The sequence below is a fragment of the Strix aluco genome, chromosome 8 (assembly GCF_031877795.1).
Source record: "Strix aluco isolate bStrAlu1 chromosome 8, bStrAlu1.hap1, whole genome shotgun sequence".
In the NCBI taxonomy this organism is placed as follows: Eukaryota; Metazoa; Chordata; class Aves; order Strigiformes; family Strigidae; genus Strix; species Strix aluco.
The window spans coordinates 30,687,702-30,705,394 of NC_133938.1; the positions used below are offsets into that span (position 1 = coordinate 30,687,702).

A 17,693-nucleotide genomic window follows, 5' to 3' on the forward strand; every position below is an offset into this window, starting at 1 on the left:
CTGGGCAGCCCTGCCTGTGCCTTCCCGCTAACCCCCTGCTGGGTTTACCCCCCCTCCCCTGCCCCAGCACCCACCGCCCCAGCCCTAATCCCCTGCACCCTCCTGCTGCATCCCCCCCTGCATCGCAGCCACCTACTGCATCCCCCTAACACCCCCCCCAGCCCATCCCCGGTTCCAGCAGCCCCCCCCCGAGGTATTTTGGGGCCGGGGGTAACCGCGGGCAGCCCCTCATCACAACGCCTCGGTCCCCCCCGCAAGGGAGCAGCTGGCGGGGAGGGGGCACACGGGGGGTTATTGATGTTGGGGATAAACCCCCCAGGGAAATCAAGGAGAAGGAGGCAGCAGGGCTACAGCGATGAGACCTTCCCCATCCATCACCCGGCGGTGGGCAGGACCGGCACCCGGCGGGGGGGGGGCGGGGGGCGGGCGCAGCACCCCCCTCCATGCTGGGGGGGGAGTCCACCGAGGGCCCGGCTAAGAGATGTGGCCAAGGCCAAGTGGGCCGGCAGTGGCAGGGCAGGGGTGCCAGCCCCGTGTTCTGTGGAGGTGTGACCATGCACAAACACCAAAGAAGCAGCAAAGATGGGGCAAGAAAATTTATTTCGAGGTCAGGTGAGGGAGGAAGGGCCAGAGGAGCCAGAGCTCCCACTGCCTGGGCAGCTGCGGAGCTGCCCACCTTCCTTCCCCATCCCGCCGGCCCTCACCTCCCACCTGGGTGAAGTGAAGATATCAAGAAAAAGGCTCCAAATCGGATTGACACCCCCCCTCCCCCTTAATAAAGTTTATTATCGGCCGGGGTCTAATCCTTTTAAATCCCTTGCGTGGGGGGGGAAGGGCCGGGATTAGGGGAGGGCAGCGTAATCCCAATGAATTTGTTACAGGGGGATTTAGGCAGCGCCGGGAGAGCAGATGGCCCCGGCCCCGGCTCTGGAAAACAACCATTTTCCTTAATGATTCCTAACAAGGATAAAAGGGCAGACAGAATCGGGGACAGGTGCAGGAGGCCCGTGCCTGCGGAGGTCCCGGGCCCCGGGGGGATGCGGGGATGCTCGCGCCTGTCTCCCTGCTCTCCGGACCACGGCCACGGCCCGCACCGAGCTACAGCTCCATGGTTCATGTCAACTTTTCTCAGCAGCTTCATGGTCCCCCCCGCGGCTCCCTCCCCACCACCCTGCTTGAGGACAAACCACAAGCCACCCCAACCACGGGGACATGCTGGCTGTATGCAGCTGGCCACAGGTGCATCCAGAAGAAATAAGCAGGAGAAAACGTACAATAATAATTTAAAATATTTAAAAGATTTAAATCAAGCCAGTGCTCTTCCTGGGGTGATGGGGGAGGCTGGAGTGGGGACAGCCGGTGGTGGGGGTATGGCAGGGAGGGGAGTGTGCCCGCACGGCAGGGACCAGCCGACACAGCAGGGCTGGCGTCGGCAAAAATAATTTATTCCACTAAGACAAGCAGAGAGCGAGGAAGAGCACAGGGAGGGGGCAAGGAAAGGTGGGGGGGGCCCTGGTCGACGTCTCAAAAGGGGACACACATAAAACGCAGCTGAACCCACGACTGCCACCCCCCACCCAGCAGTGCCTGCTTTTTGGGGGGCTAATCCCCCACCCTTCTGGCCCCACTAGTGGTTTGACCCCAAAGGGCTACTCCCCAGCATGGGACAGGGCTTCCCAGTTTGAAACCAGCCCAGAGCCAGGGAGCTCCCGTGGGCAGCTGGGCACTGAGACACAAACTGCTGTCAGCAGCCCAGCTCCTGCGCACCCAAAAATGTGGCACCACAACCTGAGAGGGGGATGTTCCGACACCTCCTTCCCCCCAAAAACAGCCCTCTACCCTCCATCCCCCACCCCGGGTGAGGCGACTGCTGTGAGCGGGGCAGCCCCCAGCGGGGATGCACCAAACCCCTTTGCGCTGAGGGACAAAACACTGTCCCGGGGTGCCCAGCTCAGCAGCCCACCCACCCTGGGGGCAGCCCCCGGCCCCCCACAGCCGCTCTTAGGCCATGGGGAAGCCAGGACGGCCTTTCCGGGCGCGGGTGCGGAGGCGGAAGAAGGTGTACATGCCCAGGAGGCACATGGAGGAGAGGAAATAGAGGGCGACGCAGAGGCTGATGTCCAGGCGGGAGAAGCCCAAGCCCAGCACCCGTAGCCAGGGACTCCTCCGCATGCCCTCCCCGGCCTCCTCCTCTTCCTCCCGGACCAGGACAGCGGGAGCCAGCCAGTGCTCCCGGCCCACCCCAGCAGCCCGGTCCAGGGCGATGGTGTCCCGCTTGCTGAGCCGCCGTCGCCGGCCGGCCGCCGCTCGCAGCGCCTGGCTCTTGAAGTGCTGCTCGCTGAAGGAGTCCAGGTCCACGATGTCCTCGCCCGCCTCCCGCAGCTTGGGGTTCAGCCGCACAATGCTGGGGCGTCGCGGCTCCGGGGAGCCCGGTCGCCCCGGAGCTCTCATCTCGCCCTCCGTCTCCTTTTCTTCCTCTTCCTCCTCCTTCTCCCTCTCCACTCGCGGACCCTCGGTGCCCAGCCTGCTGCCTGTCCCCTCCCTGGCCACGGGGACGGGATCGGCCTCGGCATAGTCCAGGTAGATGTTGGCAGGGGAGAAATGTGCCTTGAGGAAGGTGAGCACGGCCGGCTGGTCCCAGGCGTGCACGCCCCGCTCCTCCCTGTGGCACTGGGGACACATGTCTGGTGGGGGCCACTGCAGCTTGGGGAAATTGGGGTCCTCCGTGTCACCTCCTGCAGGGACCAGAGCCAGTGAGGGGGTTAGAGGGGACAAGCAACACAACCCTCCCCCTGTACCACTATAAACACCCCAGAGCATCCAGCAGCTGGGGATGGGGACGTTTGGAGGAGCCATTTCAGGAGGAGGGGGCCTCCAGGGGCACACGGTGGGTTTGGGAAGTGCCCTGTGGGGAGCATCTAAGACCCAACTGCATCTCCAGGGTGGTCTGATGCTGCGCAACCAGCTGCTGTCCCCTGCGATGGGGGACGACGACCACGGGATGTCCCCACTGCTGCACCCTATTTGCCAACTCCATCCAGGAGAAGAAATGCTTCTTCACCTCGCCTCCCGTTTTCCCCCGGCTCCCCGTGGCTCCCCTTACCCGCCAGGCGAGCATTGACCTCGTTGTGGTGGGACCAGAGCCAGAGGACGGCCTCCTTCCGGCCCGCCACCCGGTCCATGGACTCGGCCGCCATGGCCTCGAAGTGCTGGGCACACTCCTGGCAGCCGAAGAAGTGCCGGACGTAGCAGCGCATGGTGCTCAGCACCTCCAGCGGCAGCTCTGGGGGGAGGCAGAGGATGGGAGGGTGGCAGGAGGGTGAGTCCAGACCCCGCAGTGCCACCGCCACAGCCCCATGGCCGAGGTGGCAGCCCCACACCCCGACTCTGCAGCTTGTGCCCTCCCTGCAGACCTGCCTTGGGGCAAGACAAGCCTTTGCCTGCAGGCAGCGTCCCTGCCCGTGCTACAACCTGTCTGGACGTCCCTTCCCCAAGACTCAAACCCCGCCAGGGACACCGATACCTTTGTCAGGGCCGCTCTGGGCAGCCTGGATGGTCAGCAGGTGGAAGATGGTCCAGAGCCCGCAGGGGTAGCCGCGGAAGTGGGGTTCACTGCCCTGGCAGCCCACCCAAGTCACGTTGGTGGGGAGCACAGCAGGGTGGGAGGCCTGGAGGACAGACAGACACGGTGTGATGGAGCTGGCAGATAACGTGGGGTGGGGAGAAAAGGGCAGGGGTGAAGAGAGGAGAGAGGGGGCTGGGGTCCCCGCAGGTGCCTTACATCTCTGTTATTCTTCATGGCCTCCTTCAAGGCGCTGCGGGGCAGCTCGGGCTCTGTCCAGTTCCTCAGCCAGCTGTCCAGGTTCTGCAGGTAGGTCTGCACGCAGCGGCGCCCGGGGAAGTACTGTGGAGGGGGGAGAAGGGTCAGGAAACCCACACCCCACCCCGGGAGCAGCAGGGCAGCCCACTGGCACCCCTGGCTCACCGCGACGGGCACTGGGCAGCACCAGCATCCTCGCTGGCAGCATGTGCTGGAGGGCAGCACGGTCCCAGCAAGGTTTCGGTGCCTGGCCCTGAGGGGGGGGGGCCCGCATGCGCGTTCAGGCTTCAAACCTCAGCCCCGTCTGAGGGAGGCAAAAAGCTGCTCTGACCATAAGTCAGCGCAAAGCCGATTAGCAGCAGCACTTTAAAACCGCAGGCGCTGCAGGGAGAGGGGGCAGCCCGCCAGCGTGTGCGGCCGATGGACGGACGGACAGAGGGACCAACCCACGGGGAGGACGAGACCAGCAGCACACTGGAAAAGTGACAGGGAAGCAAAAGGAAGGAGAGTTTTGCTAAGTCTGAGCTGTTCTCCCTGGGGCCTGTGGGGAATTGCACGGAAAGTCCCACATTAGCAGGGGAATTCATCCACGACCTGACATTTCTGCTGCAAAATGCAGTCGTTCCCCTGGCTCCTCCGCGAGCTGCGCGATGCCCTGCTTCCCAGGCACCACTTCTTTTCATGTTAGGATTTTTTTTTTTCCCCCTCCCATGCCCTAAATACCTCTTGGGAAAGCAACAGTTAAGGCTGGGACCTGCTGGCTGAGCTCCTGTAGCCTGAGTCCTGCCAAGCTGGCAGCAGTCCTGGGGACAGCAGCAACCCTGGGGACGCTGCTCCGTCCCGTGGATGAGCACAGCAACGGCAGCGCCAGCTTGGCACCCCTGGGGAAGCACCGGCACCCACCACCCACCACCCTGGTGCCTCCTGCCCACGGCGAGGATGCAGCTTCACCTCCTGGCCGGGTTCAGTGCTACGGCTCATCCTTGGCCAGCGAGGGGAAGGTTTGCAGGAAGAATTAAAGGGTAATCAGATAAAACCGCTGCTGCTCCCCACCGCCCTGGCAAGCTCGCACCCTTGGCCAAGGAGCTGGTGCGATGGGGGATTTGTTTCTGTAACCCTGTGGATCTCATTAAAGGGAGAAATAGCGAGGGCGATAGCTGGGGGCAAACAGAGGGAGAGCCACATGAAGCTCTGAGCTGAGGACTTATGATTCGTTGCACCAGTGGCTCACGTTTGGAGCTCTTTGCTGGGGAGAGCGGGTAGGGGTGGGAGCTGGGGGTGTCTCGCACATCAGCGAGGGCTACGTGAGGTCCAAACTGAGCATGAGACCCTGGGTGACCAAGGAGGGAGCAAAGAAGGGGGGCATGCCTGGGTGAAGGTCTGCCAAAGAGCCGGGCTGGGACAGGGATGGAGGCAGAGCTTCTTCCACCCCGCTGGTGGAAACCTCAGCCAAACACAGCACTCCATCGCACCCGGCAATTAAACCGCCCTGCTTCTGCTGGCTCAAAGCTCCTGCACTCTGATTTCAGCAAGCCCAACAGAGAAGAAGAAAGGAGACCTTAAATTGGGCTCTTCCAGAGCCTGACTCAGAGTGGGAGTCCCTAACCTGCACTATCAAAGGAGCCTGCAGAGATCAGCTCCCCAAGCCAAGCATCCAAGTCAGGCGATCAGAGTTACAAACCCCTCTGATCATCTCCACCACCCCAGCGGGTGACAGCATCTCTTCTGGAAAGATCTACTGCCTCGGCATCTCCTGCAAGTGCTGACCCTGCTCTGCCCACCGATGCACCCCACGTCTCGTCCGAAACTCTGCAGCACCCACTCTCAGCCCCTGTGGGGACTCTGGGCTGAGTTCTGAGATCCACGGGGATGGGAACAGCCCCACGGCAGCCGTGGGATGCACTGAGGACCAGGCTCACATCCGAGACCACCACAAGTGCTGCAAGGCAGGGGCCCACACCCTCCATTTGCATTTCACCTTATAAATATCTATGCGGAGGCGCGGGTGGTTCCTCTCCCGACACCGAAAGCTCCTCACCTTCACCAGGGTGGTCACGTAGCACTTGAAGGCGGCCAGCTGGGCTCCCGACAGCGTGGCCGCGCGGGCAGCCTCCACCCGCAGCGAGTAGTGCAGCGTGGACTCCAGGTCGGCCATGTACACCTTGGAGCTGGGGAGGGCAGCGCAACACGATGGTCCATCAGCCCGTTAATCCGCACCCCCAGGGACCCAGCCACCAGTCGGGGTTTTTCCCCAAGGGAAAGGCACCTCCCATGGCCATGGCACCTCCTCCCTGCACCAGCCCCGGCCTCCCCCAGCCCCAGAGCGATGGAGGGGGAGGTCTGACCGGTCGGCACGCTTCGGCTGGGACGCGTTGGTCTCGTTGGAAGCGTCGGCCGTTGCGTTCAGCTTGTAGGAGCCGCGGGTGATGCCCGAGAGCGTGCGCAGGTAGTAGGTGTAGAAGGAACGCGCCTCCATGTGTCTGCAAGGAAGGAGAAGCTGTGAGAAAGACCCTCTTCCCTCCCAAACAGGCCCCGGCCCCCAGGAGGAAGCAAAGGAGACCAAAGACTTAGCCAGACCGGCAACTGGGACCTGGGGAATGAGTGCGGCATGGTCCATACTCTCCCCCTGCCCCGGCAGCGCAATCCGGAGCAGAGCCGAGCCCCCGGGAGCCACAGGGTGCCACTTCCAGGTAGATGTGGTGGAGGGATGCCTTGGTCACAAGCCATTTTCCCTTTTGCCAGCTCCAGGCAGGGCTGGCAGCTCCGTTCAGTGCCCACCAGCAGCCCCCTGCCCCCTCACCTGCCTGTCCGACCCAGCCACCATCGCTTTCCTAATGAACTTTCCCACAATTACAAAGGAGAGCGGAGAGATCACAGAATCATTCTGGTTGGAAAAGACCCTTGGGATCATCAAGTCCAACCATCAGCCCTACTCTACAAAGTTCTCCCCTACACCATATCCCCCAACATCTCATCCAAATGACCCTTAAACACATCCAGGGATGGTGACTCCACCCCCTTCCTGGGCAGCCTATTCCACTGTCTGACCACTCTTTCTGTGAAAAATTTTTTCCTAATGTCCAGTCTGAACCTCCCCTGTTGGAGTTTAAAGCCATTTAAACCCTTCCTCCCTCACCTGACACCTCACCATCCCACAGCCCCCCCCCTGTGTTCCACACTCACACGGGCAGGCGGGAGAAGGAGCCGTTGCGGAGGAGCAGGTAGCCGGAGGGGAAAGTGGTGACACCGAACTTCTCCACGAGCTCCTCCTCGCTGCTCAGCACCCTCCTCACCGCCACATTCTCGTACTGCAGCATGTCCAGTGCCACCTGCAAGCCCAGCAGCCCTGGGGTCAGATGGGGGTGATGGCAGGATCCCCAGCCCCACGGGGGACGCAGCAGGGCTATTTAGCACTCTGGATAACACTGTGCGCCTGCAAAGCAGCGTGCAAGCCCACTGGGGAGGCTGCCGGGAGAGGACTTCCCCACAAAAGGTACCCAGGAGTCACTGGGCACCAGGGTCACCAGCTTCAAGGCAAATGGGGGATAAATGCAGCTGTACCCACCTCTCTGCCCACGAAGGAGTCGCTCTTCTCAAAGATCAGCGCCAGGTACTGATCCTTGTTCCTCTGGAAGAAGGTGCGAACCTCCTCGGCGCTGCAGAAAGAGAAAAGGATGGCAGTGGGTGTCTCAGCATCAGCCGGATCCTCTGTCCTCCTGCCCAAAAGGAGCTTGTCCCTTATCCCTGGGGATTTGGCAGGGGATGCTGGTGCACGTTCAGCCCCACCGAGAGGGCAATTCCTCCCCGCTGAAGTTTCCAGCCCAATTTTCTGCTCCAGTTCACAGGCTTTGAGAAACACCACTGGGGTCAGCCAAGGAGGCAGAAAACAAAGCACGGGCAGGGCAGGGCAGGACAGAGCTGCATGCTCGCTCAGGGGAAAAAAAGCAATGAACTTGAACCAGAGCTGTTGTTTTTTTGGCTAGGACACGGAGGCACCACAGACCTGAAGCGGGTGCCTGGCTTGACCATTGCTTTGGGAAAGCCTGCTCCCCCTCCGACAGCGGAGCAATCACCTGCGTCTGGCAGAGACAACTCAGATCCCAACAAATTTGTACTGAATCAAGAAAACCCTTTCTCGGGGCAGGAAAAAGCTGCTACCGGCAGTGGCCTCACTCGGCATGGCACGGCACCGCCACATCCCCAGCCCAGGCGCCGCTTGCTCTAATTAAGGCCGATGAGCAGGTTTGTTAGGAAATGCAAGGACATGGCCCGTCTTATCCAGGCCACGTAAGTGGCTCTAGCGTGGCCAGGTTATCTGTGTCTCTCTGGGAGGTGGTGGCTGCTCCGTGCTCATTTTTGGCTCAGGATTTACCCGGAAACCTGCTCTCCGTGGGACGGAGGCTGCCAGAGCCACCCCTCCATCGTGCGGTCCCTACCTTGCCGGCTCCAGCGGAGGACAGGCGGGCGGCCAGGCCTCCTGGCTCTGCTCCAGGTTGGTGATGATGGCATGGCGCAGGTCCTCGACGGTGGCGCTGGGATCTGCAGGGAGACAGCATGCCAAGGGGTCAGTCCTGGGGGAGCCGGTCCGGGGGCTGAGCCAAGGGGAGCCGCTCTGAGCTGCCCCCCGGGGCTCCCCGAGATCCCAACGCATGGCGGGTGCAGGCAGCAGGGCCGCTCACACCCGGGGTAAAAAAAACCCGTGGCTCTGAATACTCACTGGTAATCCTTATTGCATCCTCTGCCTTCTTGCTAAAAGCTCTGAAGAACTGAAAGGGGAAAAAAACACAAGAGGAAACTGGGCTGAGAGTGTTTGGAGTGGGACAGAGAGGCGGTGCAGCCCAGCAGGCAGAGGCTCCCCCAAGAGTGGCCCTGCCTCAGTTTCCCCGTAACGTTACAGCACGCCAACTGACAGCAGCCACCACAGAGGGGGCTCTCAGCTGGCCATGTACCCCCCCATCTTGCAGAGCATCCCCGGAGGGGAGGGATGCAGGCACGGGCTGGGAGCCACGTCCAGCCAAGGGCTGAGCACTGGCAGGCATCTCCAGGGGTCCCAGGGAGGCAGCCGAGACCTTCCCAGTCCTGAAAACCACTGTCTCCCTGCTCCAGAGCTCTCACAAAGCAGGAAAAGGGTGTTTTTCCCCACTCCTGGCCTCCAGCAGTGGCTCCAGTGCCCGCAGTACAGCCAGGGCAGCGAAACCAGGTTGCGTCAGACAGGTGTTTGCTTTACAGGCTGGGCTGGGAGCACGGGCTGTTTGCAAAAGGTGTTCAGTGGGGACAGGGGATGCGAAGCAAGTGGTTTCTCAGGACTGCCACATCAGCACGCCTCCCTGCCCCGGGAGATGTTTGGGTCAACATCCCGTGGGCAGTGGGTCCTTGGTGAGACCCCAGGGCAGGGCTGGGGCACAAGCCAACCTGCCTGGCAAACCCCCAGATTTGACCCCACCTTGGGCTGAGCCTGTAAACCGGGACTGCGGGCATGTCTTATCCCTTTTCTGTACCATCTCAAGGCAATCCTGGCTTTTGCTGCCTGCACCTAGAGAGCTTCAGCTTTATTGCTTGTGTTGGACAGTGGTTGTTTGTAGTGGGAAACGCCGCGAAATGGCATATTGACCGAGCTAAGGGGCCGGGCACGGGCCCAGGAGGAGGGACGGCACCTCGCCAGCCACCGCAGGAGGCTCCCAGGAGAGCCCCGTGCAGCCTCCCACAGCCTCCCTGTGCCCTCCTCCAAAACCTGCACCTGCAACCACTCTCTGCCCTCCAGCAGCCTTTCCCCAGGCATTTCCAAACGCAGGTTTCGGACTCTCCCCTGTCCTAGGAGAGATCCGACCTTTACATTTCACCACGAAGCAGCATTTTAGTTTTCCTACTCCTTGCTGCTACATCACCCAGCAGTGGCACTGGCTGCAGCCCAGTTGCAGCTATGTTTTGGGGAAGGGTGAAACAGCTGCAGCCTGCAAAGCCCCAAAGGGAATATTTTTGTGCACTAGCACTGTTGATTTGATTGAGCAAGAGAGTGACAGGCCAAATAGTAAAGCATGGTGAAACCAGGCAAGTACCCAGTGCACGCCACCCTTACCTTCAGCGTGGGGAAGCCAGTTATCCCAAAATTGTTGCACACTTGCTGGTTGGCCTCGTCGGCACAGTCAATGGCCGCCAGCATCACCGCAGGCCTCCACTCTGCGGGGACAGGGGACGCGGTCAGCACAGCTCAGACCCTCTGCGACTCCAAAAATCACCTTGCTCCACACAACCGCTGTGGGGATGTCCCGCTGCACCAGCACACGGCTCCTCCCAGCCCCAAAATCACAGCTCGCCCCTCGCAGGAGTCCAGCTGATGGTTTCTAAGCCCCAAATACCCAAAGCCACGGTCCATGCTGGTGTTTGGTGCCCTACTTTTCGCGCGGCAGGAGCGTGAGGAAAGCCGTGCGAGGCGGGACCAGGCTTTGCACGCCCTGCCTTCGCAGCACGGGCAGCTCTGCCCGCTGCTGCCTGCCTGTCTGGTTCTGCGGGCCCAGCCTCTGCCCCAACGGGAAGAGGCCGCCGGGAGAAGGGGAGGGATGGCTAACCACAGCTGGGGGAGAGCAAGCAACGTGGGCTCCAGCTCGTCTCACCCCAGACTGGTTCATAACTGAAGGGGAACAACCCAAAACCAGTGGCAGGGACACTGTGGCAGAGGTGCTGAGCATCCGCTCCCCCTCTGTGACTCTCCACCACCACCTCCCTAGGGAGGACCAGCAGGTCCCTGGGGTAAAACACAGACCAAAAAAAGGGGCATGAAGGCATTTCAAGCAGCAGACTCTGAAAGCCAACAGCAAAATGGAGATAAAAGCTCCGAAATGGCTCCTTTTTAGTGTAAAGGACACAAGCTGGAGAATGCCCAGCCTCTCCTTTGAGTGGGATGGGGCAGGATGTGGCACCAGCATGCAGGTGGACCCCACAGTGCCCTAGGCAGAGCCTGCCAAAGATGGGGACCCGTTGGGACTGTCCTATGTCGCAGGTAACAGGGCAGACAAGCTGCTTCCCGCTGCCCCGGCACCAGTGGCACAGGAGGGCCAGCGCCAAGCCCTGCTGCAGGGAGCCAGACACGCTCCTGGACTCACTGGCGTGTGGTGCCCGAGGGTCACCCCGGCATCGGCATCCTCCCCGTCCACCCCGCTCCTGCGAAAACCCACCCGTGGGAACGGCAGCGAGGACGCCGAGCGGCACAGGGGCGGCTTCCCCACCCTGCCTCCGCGGTCCTGCCTCTGGAGCGGGGAGCCCTCGGGGGACCCCGTTTTGGAGAGGGGCCAGGGGAGCCGGCATTCCCCCGCAGGGCCCGGGCGCGCACCCCATTCCTCACATCCTGCCCCGTCGGGGAGCGCTGACGGCATCCCCTGGGAGGGACGGCATCCCCTCGGAGGGACGGGACGCCCGCCCCGGCCGGCACCCTGACTCACCCAGCAGCGACCGCGCTCTATCAATTAGTGCAATAACAGGGAGAAGACGTGCGCACCCCGGGATGCCGGGGGAGGCAGGACGAGCCCCGGTGTGGGGCGAGGGGCCCGGCAGCGGGGTGCGTGGGTCCCCAAGCGGGGCTGGGCACCAGTCAGGCCAGGCATCAAGGTCAAAGCCGGGAACAAACCAGCTGGGATCACTGCCCGGCCCCAACGCCCTGCCAGCCTCTCCCTGCTGGCACCGGGGAGGAGCGGGGCCGAGGGAGGGTCTGGGGGGGCAGCGGGACCCCCCATGCCTGAGGCAGGCTCAGCTGGAGTTTCTCCCAGCCAAAGGGCCTCCAGGGATGCTGCTAAGCCGGGCCTAGCCATCGCGGGGGGGGGCCCTGGGCATCACGGGGTGGGGGGGCCTGGGCCTTCCCCCCAGGCCGACGCTGCAGGGAGGCTGGGGCAGGGATGCAGGGGGATTTCGGGGTGCTGATGGGGAGGGTGCAGAGGGGATGCAGGGGTGCTGAGGGGACTGAGGATGCAGGGCCAGGGATGCAGGGCAGATTTAAAAGTGCTGATGGAGAGGAGGGTGATGGGACGAGGATGCAGGAGGGATTTAGGTGTGCTGATCTAGGGGCAGAGGCAGAGGGAGGATTTAGGGGTGCTGACAGGAGAACAGACAGGGACGCAGGGGGGATTTAAGGGTGCCGCTGAGGGGCAGAGACATGGGGAACTAAAGGGGGTGCTGACACGAGAAGACAGAGGGGGATACAAGGGGGAAGAAACAAGGTCAAGGGCAGAGGGAGGGTTTGGGGATGTTGATGGGGCAGGCGGACAGGCAGGGACGCGGGGAAGGGAGGGAAGGCGGGCAGGGGCAGGCAGCCGGGCCGAGGACTCACCGCGGAGGTCGTGGGCCAGTGCCCGCCATGTGGGCGCGAAGTGGACGCAGTGCCCGCACCAGGAGGCGAAGAACTCGACGGCCCAGGCGCTGGGCGAGCCCAGCAGCCGCCCCTCCGCCCCCGGCCCCAGCAGCTCCAACGGGTCACCGGCCGAGTACAGCCCGCGGGGCCGCGCCGCCGGCAGCGACAGCGCCAGCACCAGGGCCGCCGCCAGCCACCACCGCCGCCCCCCGCCGCCGCCGCCGCCGCCCCTCGCCCGCCGCCGCCCCATCGCCGGCCAGGCCGCCCGCCGCTGCCCGCCGCCTTTAGGGTCGCCCGCAGGCCCCGCCCAGCAGGGCCGGGCTCGGGGGCGGGGCCAAGCCCCCCCGCAGCCAGCGCCCCCTGTCGGCGCCCCCCCGCTACCGACACCTCGTGGGGGGGGGTGGCGCCCCCAAACCATCCCCCCGGCCCCTCGCCAGCGTCCGGCGTAAAACCTCCCGTGTAAAATGTTAAAATTCTGATAAAGCGAGGAAAGGCGAACGCGGCTGAGTCAGGCCCCAAACCCCCCCGTGCCGCCGTGAGGGTCATCCCTGAGGGCAGCGCCTGGGTCGGACACCCTGACATCAGCCACCGTCACCAGGCACGCACACACATGCACACACACACACACACACACACACACACACCCCCACACACCCCCACCCCGCAACGGGGACCCCAGCAACCCGGCTGCTGCCCTCATCCCAACCCTGCCAGGGACGCAGCAACAAGGATAGCCACCGAGGCCCCCAAAATCCGGCTGCTCCACCCAAAACAAAGCACCCTCCATCCCAGGGGTGGCCCACAGCTGGCCACAGCCGCCCCGGCCGTGCCACGGCTCACGCACGCACCCACGTCACTGGCTGCCGGGCGGAAGGTGCCCGTTGCCCAGGGCCCCGGGGCAGAGCCGGGGTGGACACGGCCCTGCAGCCCAACCCTCCGCTCCCTCCACACCCCCCAGGCCAGGGGGCCCCGGGCACTGGGGGTGCCCATGGCTGTCAAAGGCTGGGTGCTGGCTCTGTCCCCAGGAAGGCCATTAGCCGTGCCGGGCCCCACCTAGGTATTTTAGGCAGACTTGCCATGCTAGAAAAACAAGCCTGCCAGAGCCAAGCCTTGCCGTGGCAGGGGAGGGCAGGGGCCTGCACCCAGGGCACAGCTCTGGGAGAGCTTTGGGGCTCCCCAAGAGGGCTCGGCTGTGGGGGACAGAGCCTGTCAGACACGACCCTTGTGGGATTGCTACGATGCATCATTGGCAGGTCTGGACTGATGCAAACAGGGCAGAGGATGGTTTGCTCCAGCCCTGCCAGCTGTAATTAAATGCTTAAGGGATTATCACACCTTTCTGTCCAAGGAGGAGGGAGCGAGGAACAGCGTGCTCGGAAAGGTGGTCCCTGGCTATTGCCAGAGACCATGCCACGACTCATCTCTGTCCAGCTGGCAATTAAAAGACAAAAATCCCTGTGCTTAGGGATGTCATCACCGTTATTTTACCCTGGGCTAAAATCCTTATATTAAGGGCTCATCAGCTTGATGAGGTTATCACAGTGAAGGAGAGGTGTCCCCACCAGGGTAATTGCCAGCATCCTCCCCATCCAGCTCATCCCTCCCTCCCAGGGAGCCCAAATACCTTGAATCCTTTTTTAGATGCAAAAGGAGCATCTAACCTGAAGGCAGATGGGCGAGAGCACCCGGGGGCTCTGGGTCCTTTTGAGGTGAGCCACGCCATTGCTCACCCACCCGAAGCCCCGGCATGGGGATGCTCCTGCTTCCTGGGCAACAGTTGACAGCCAGGGCTGGGGGTGCTGCCCACGACCCTGCTGCCAGGCTGGCACATCCCCGATCCCCAGGGAACAGCCTCCTTCGGCCACAGTCTGTGGGGCTTTCCAGGCACAGACTTGTCCCAAAAGCCTTTTTTTCCCCCTTTTAATGCTGCTGCAAAGCAAGAGATGAGGCTTTTCTTCCACCTCACAGCGGGAAGAGCCAGACTTTCATTGCAGAATGCCCTGAGACAGGGTATATGGGTGTGGAAAGCCAAAGATGAAGCAGAGATTTTGAAACAGCTGATTTTATGATGGCTTTGAGAATAATGAATTCCAAAAAAATCAAGCAGCAGTAGAAGAAATGCCCTCCCAGCGCTGCCTGGCTTTTTGTTCTCTCTTACTTTGCACCCCGTCGCTGCTAGCAGAGCCTGCGGGCAGTGAAGCACAGGGGATGGGTGCTGCATGACCCTGGATGCTCAGCTGCTGAGTCCCCAGCCAGCCCTGAAGCCCAGCTTTAGGCTCTCCTGGCACATTTAGGAACCTTCTCGGTTTTCAGCTGTGCTGTACAGCAAAGCCTTCAGTGCCCACCTCAGCATCCTTAACTTTGGGAAGAGATGTGCTTCACTCTTAAATAGCAAGGCCACGGGCTAAGGACCACCATAGAGGTTCCTGCGCTGCACAAGTTCCTGTGCAGCAGCTGAGTGGTGGCTTTTCTTCATTAAGCTCATCAGCTTTCAAATCTCCTTTCCCAGACTAACAGCCAGCAGGAATCTCCTTGAAGTCAATGAGGTGTGGGCAACACTAAACAGGCTGAGAGCCTCAAAGGCCGCTAAGATCTCGCCAAAACCATTCAAGCCCCGCAGAACTTGTTTTGTGCACCCAAAATGGATCATTTGCGCAGACACAAAGAGCTACTCTGATGGCCTCTGTGCTGGGTTAGAGAGGAGACGAGGAAAGAGCAGTTGGGTTTTTATGTATTCAGCCCTTGAAGTGCTGGGAAGGACTACGCTTCAGAAAATGGAGAAAGACTTTTACTGTCCAGTTTTAAAAGCATGAATCTGGCTGCAAAACACCAATAGTTCAAAATGGCCAGGTAAGCCGACCTAGGACCTTCTCAATTCCCTTCAGTTGTGAAGGTTTGGGGACAGGGAGATCCTGAAATGGACTTTCTTCCTTGAAAATTAAAGTACACGTTCCTACCTAATTGTGTGATTCCAGGAACTGACTCCAAGAAAAACACGCAACCAATGCAAGACTCATGATACAATCATGGCAACCCCGTCACTTGGCCCTGGCATTTCAGAGGCTGTTCAGAGAAGATTGCACCCAACTGCCCTGCGAGCACCTCGGAAATACCAGCTGCAGAGGAGGCTCGACTGTTTTCCTCTCTCTTCAGCCTTCACAAAATGGGACTAATGAACTCAGTGAAGCGCTCCTCGATCTGGAGCACAGCACTGTTTAAAGTGTGGTCCTTCTCTTAATATAAGAAAAGCCTCATTTCCCCGGTTAGCATCGCCAAACAGTTTCAGAGAGAGTGAAAATTGTGCCACCTGCCACCTCCCAGCCAGCTGAAGTCAGCTGGGACACTCCAATCCAGGCGGCATTTTTCCACTGGTGGCACCAGTCACACCTCCACTGAGACGTGGTTTCAGACAAGACCTTTGGCAGCACCTGCACGATGAACCCGCCAGCTTCTGCAGCTTTGCCGAGACAAGAGAATAACGCACAGAGTGGATGTGAACCCTGACTGCTTCCCACACCCTGCATCAGCTCTGCCAGGCTCACACCTGTGAAGACCAGGAAAGCCCCTTATAGCCCCCACTGGGAGCTGGGAATTGCTGACTATGCAAGACAGGCTTGGTCAGATACAGTCAATTTCTACCTTTCAAGCCCAAGCAGCCTGTAATAACAACAGACGTAAGAGAAAATCTGGGGTGCATTCTCAGGATGTGATGAATGTGTTCACGTAGTTTGTGTCTGCAGAGACTACAGCAGTACCAGCCCCTTTCTGCTACTCACCCTCTGCTGAATCATCCCTGCTCAAAAGGACGGCAGCGACGCTGCGCTTGCTCTTTTCGGAGGGACCTGGGGGGACCGGGAGGAACTGGTGTCATCTTTGGTATGTCTGGGTAGGAAACGTTTTACCTGCAAATTTAAGATCTACTTAAAGTCATAAATCATCACCATGACCCAGGATGCACAGAGCAGATGTTTTCCACTCCAGCTCATCTGCCCAGCTTCCAGGGGCAGATCGGAGGAGGCCACACCACCCAGATTTGCCACATCATTACTTGGCAGCTGGTTTAATTGCAGCGCATGAAACTGAGAATACCACACGGATGACAACGGAGCACTCCTCTCTTGCTGTGGCAGCAGTCCTGCAACGTAAGCAAGGTCTCACCTACCAAGGACTGGTGTGCCCAATCGTGGGTTCACTGAGCAGCACTGGCTCCATCACCTCCATGGAGCAATGCAGCAGGACACTGGAGCAGGTTCCTTGATGAGCTCCTCAAGCCAAGCAACACAAGGAGTAGGATCCCCTGCAGCCTCCTTTATTTTGCTGGAATAAAAGAAAATAAAATCTGTGGGACAGCCTCCAGAACCAGTGTTAATTCCACCTCCAGCAAACTCACAGACAAAACCCTAGTTTGAGTCAGGCTAGATTTCACAGGGCAGTGACAGACAAGTCAGTGTGTGAGAGGAAGCCACCTGAAACCCACATCGGGGAGGGAAGGCAGCCCAGGGGACAAGTCTTGCACAGCTAGAGCAATGGGCTGGAAAACTGGGGCCAAGAGAAACATTGAGAGCAGGAACCAAGCCGACCTGCTCCAGGCCCTCCTCACACAGCACACTTGGCAAGCAAAAGAAGGCACCTTACTCCAAACATCTATCCCCTGTGCCTCACTCCTGCCCAACCCTCACCCTTCTGAGTGAAGCTGCTGCACCCCCCCAGCTCTATTCCCCTCCTTTCCCCCAAATTTCTGCCATATCTGACTGGGGAAGAGGCAGGAAGGCGCAGGGCTGGGGCTACGGGTTTTGTTTGCTTCAGTTTCCAGACCTCACAGGGTGCCTTTCCCTCCCCCACAGGACCCGCATCCCAAAGAGCACCCTACGCTTTCAAACTCCATTACGTCTCATCTGCATTCCTGCCCGCCAACGGCCCGTGCTCCAGGCTGGGTGCCAGCGGCCGGGCAGCCCCCCTCTTCTCCTTCCTGCGTGCTGAAGGGAGCTGCTGGCGTCCAGCAGCTTCCCGCTGGCTCCTTTTCTTCTGAGGCTGCATTAATGAGAGCCCGGACATTGCAGAAGCCCTTGTGCAGCAATGTCTGGAGCGGAGTCAGTATTTCAAGTGCTCCAGCACCCTGCCAGGCCTTTTAGGAGGCACCCGGGAAGGGAGGCACCAAACCAGCCCCACTCCCTCCAGCGTGCTGTCGGGAAGGCGGCTGCCTGCCATTGCCCAACGCCGGAGTTTCACCAGGTCCACGGGTGAAACGGCTGTCGGAGGCAACTGCGCTCCAAGGGTTCTGGGAAGAGTTGCACAAAAACCACCGTAGAAAGTCAGCGCCCAAGTGAAGCAACGTAGACTTGCAAATGAGGAAATCGGAGCCTCCGTCAGGCTGATTACTGGGCATCCTGGGCAAGGACAGCAGGAGCAATGCAGCACTTTGCTGTGTCACTCGCCAGAGTGCCGTGGCAGCGTTCCCATCGCTCGAGCGTTTTAAAAGGGTTCTTTAGCCAGAGAAGCATAGATCAGTATTTTTTCAACGTGAAATGCACTCTA

General features: G+C 60.7%; 2 protein-coding genes across 4 annotated transcripts in view; both read right to left on the reverse strand.

Moving 5' to 3' along the window:
* Nucleotides 1-581: 581 nt before the first annotated feature.
* Nucleotides 582-16,016, reverse strand: QSOX1 (quiescin sulfhydryl oxidase 1). Of its 2 annotated transcripts, none has more exons than XM_074832966.1 (12): nucleotides 15,935-16,016; nucleotides 9,897-9,997; nucleotides 8,538-8,586; nucleotides 8,257-8,359; nucleotides 7,386-7,476; nucleotides 7,004-7,149; nucleotides 6,166-6,300; nucleotides 5,859-5,988; nucleotides 3,782-3,904; nucleotides 3,524-3,668; nucleotides 3,104-3,283; nucleotides 582-2,735 (listed from the first exon to the last, which is right to left on the reverse strand). In XM_074832966.1, the coding sequence occupies exons 2-12, from the start codon at nucleotides 9,978-9,980 to the stop codon at nucleotides 2,002-2,004; spliced, it is 1,920 nt and encodes a 639-aa protein (XP_074689067.1). In that variant the 5' UTR covers nucleotides 9,981-9,997; nucleotides 15,935-16,016; the 3' UTR covers nucleotides 582-2,001. The 2 variants fall into 2 exon arrangements, with proteins under 2 accessions (XP_074689067.1, XP_074689066.1); XM_074832965.1 differs by lacking the exon at nucleotides 15,935-16,016 and adding an exon at nucleotides 12,138-12,408.
* The window catches only part of CEP350 (centrosomal protein 350), an 83,541-nt gene continuing 81,800 nt past the window's right edge, over nucleotides 15,953-17,693 (reverse strand). Inside the window, exons 39-40 of one of the 2 annotated variants that reach the window (XR_012624181.1) lie at nucleotides 16,321-16,475; nucleotides 15,953-16,000 (exon numbers count right to left, since the gene is read on the reverse strand). Coding sequence is in view for 1 of the 2 variants with exons in the window: in XM_074832962.1 (XP_074689063.1) it covers nucleotides 16,425-16,475 (51 nt within the window). In the remaining variant the exon portion in view is untranslated. Of the gene's footprint in view, nucleotides 16,001-16,314; nucleotides 16,476-17,693 lie in introns of those variants that run through there. The other variant, XM_074832962.1, reaches the window with a different exon arrangement.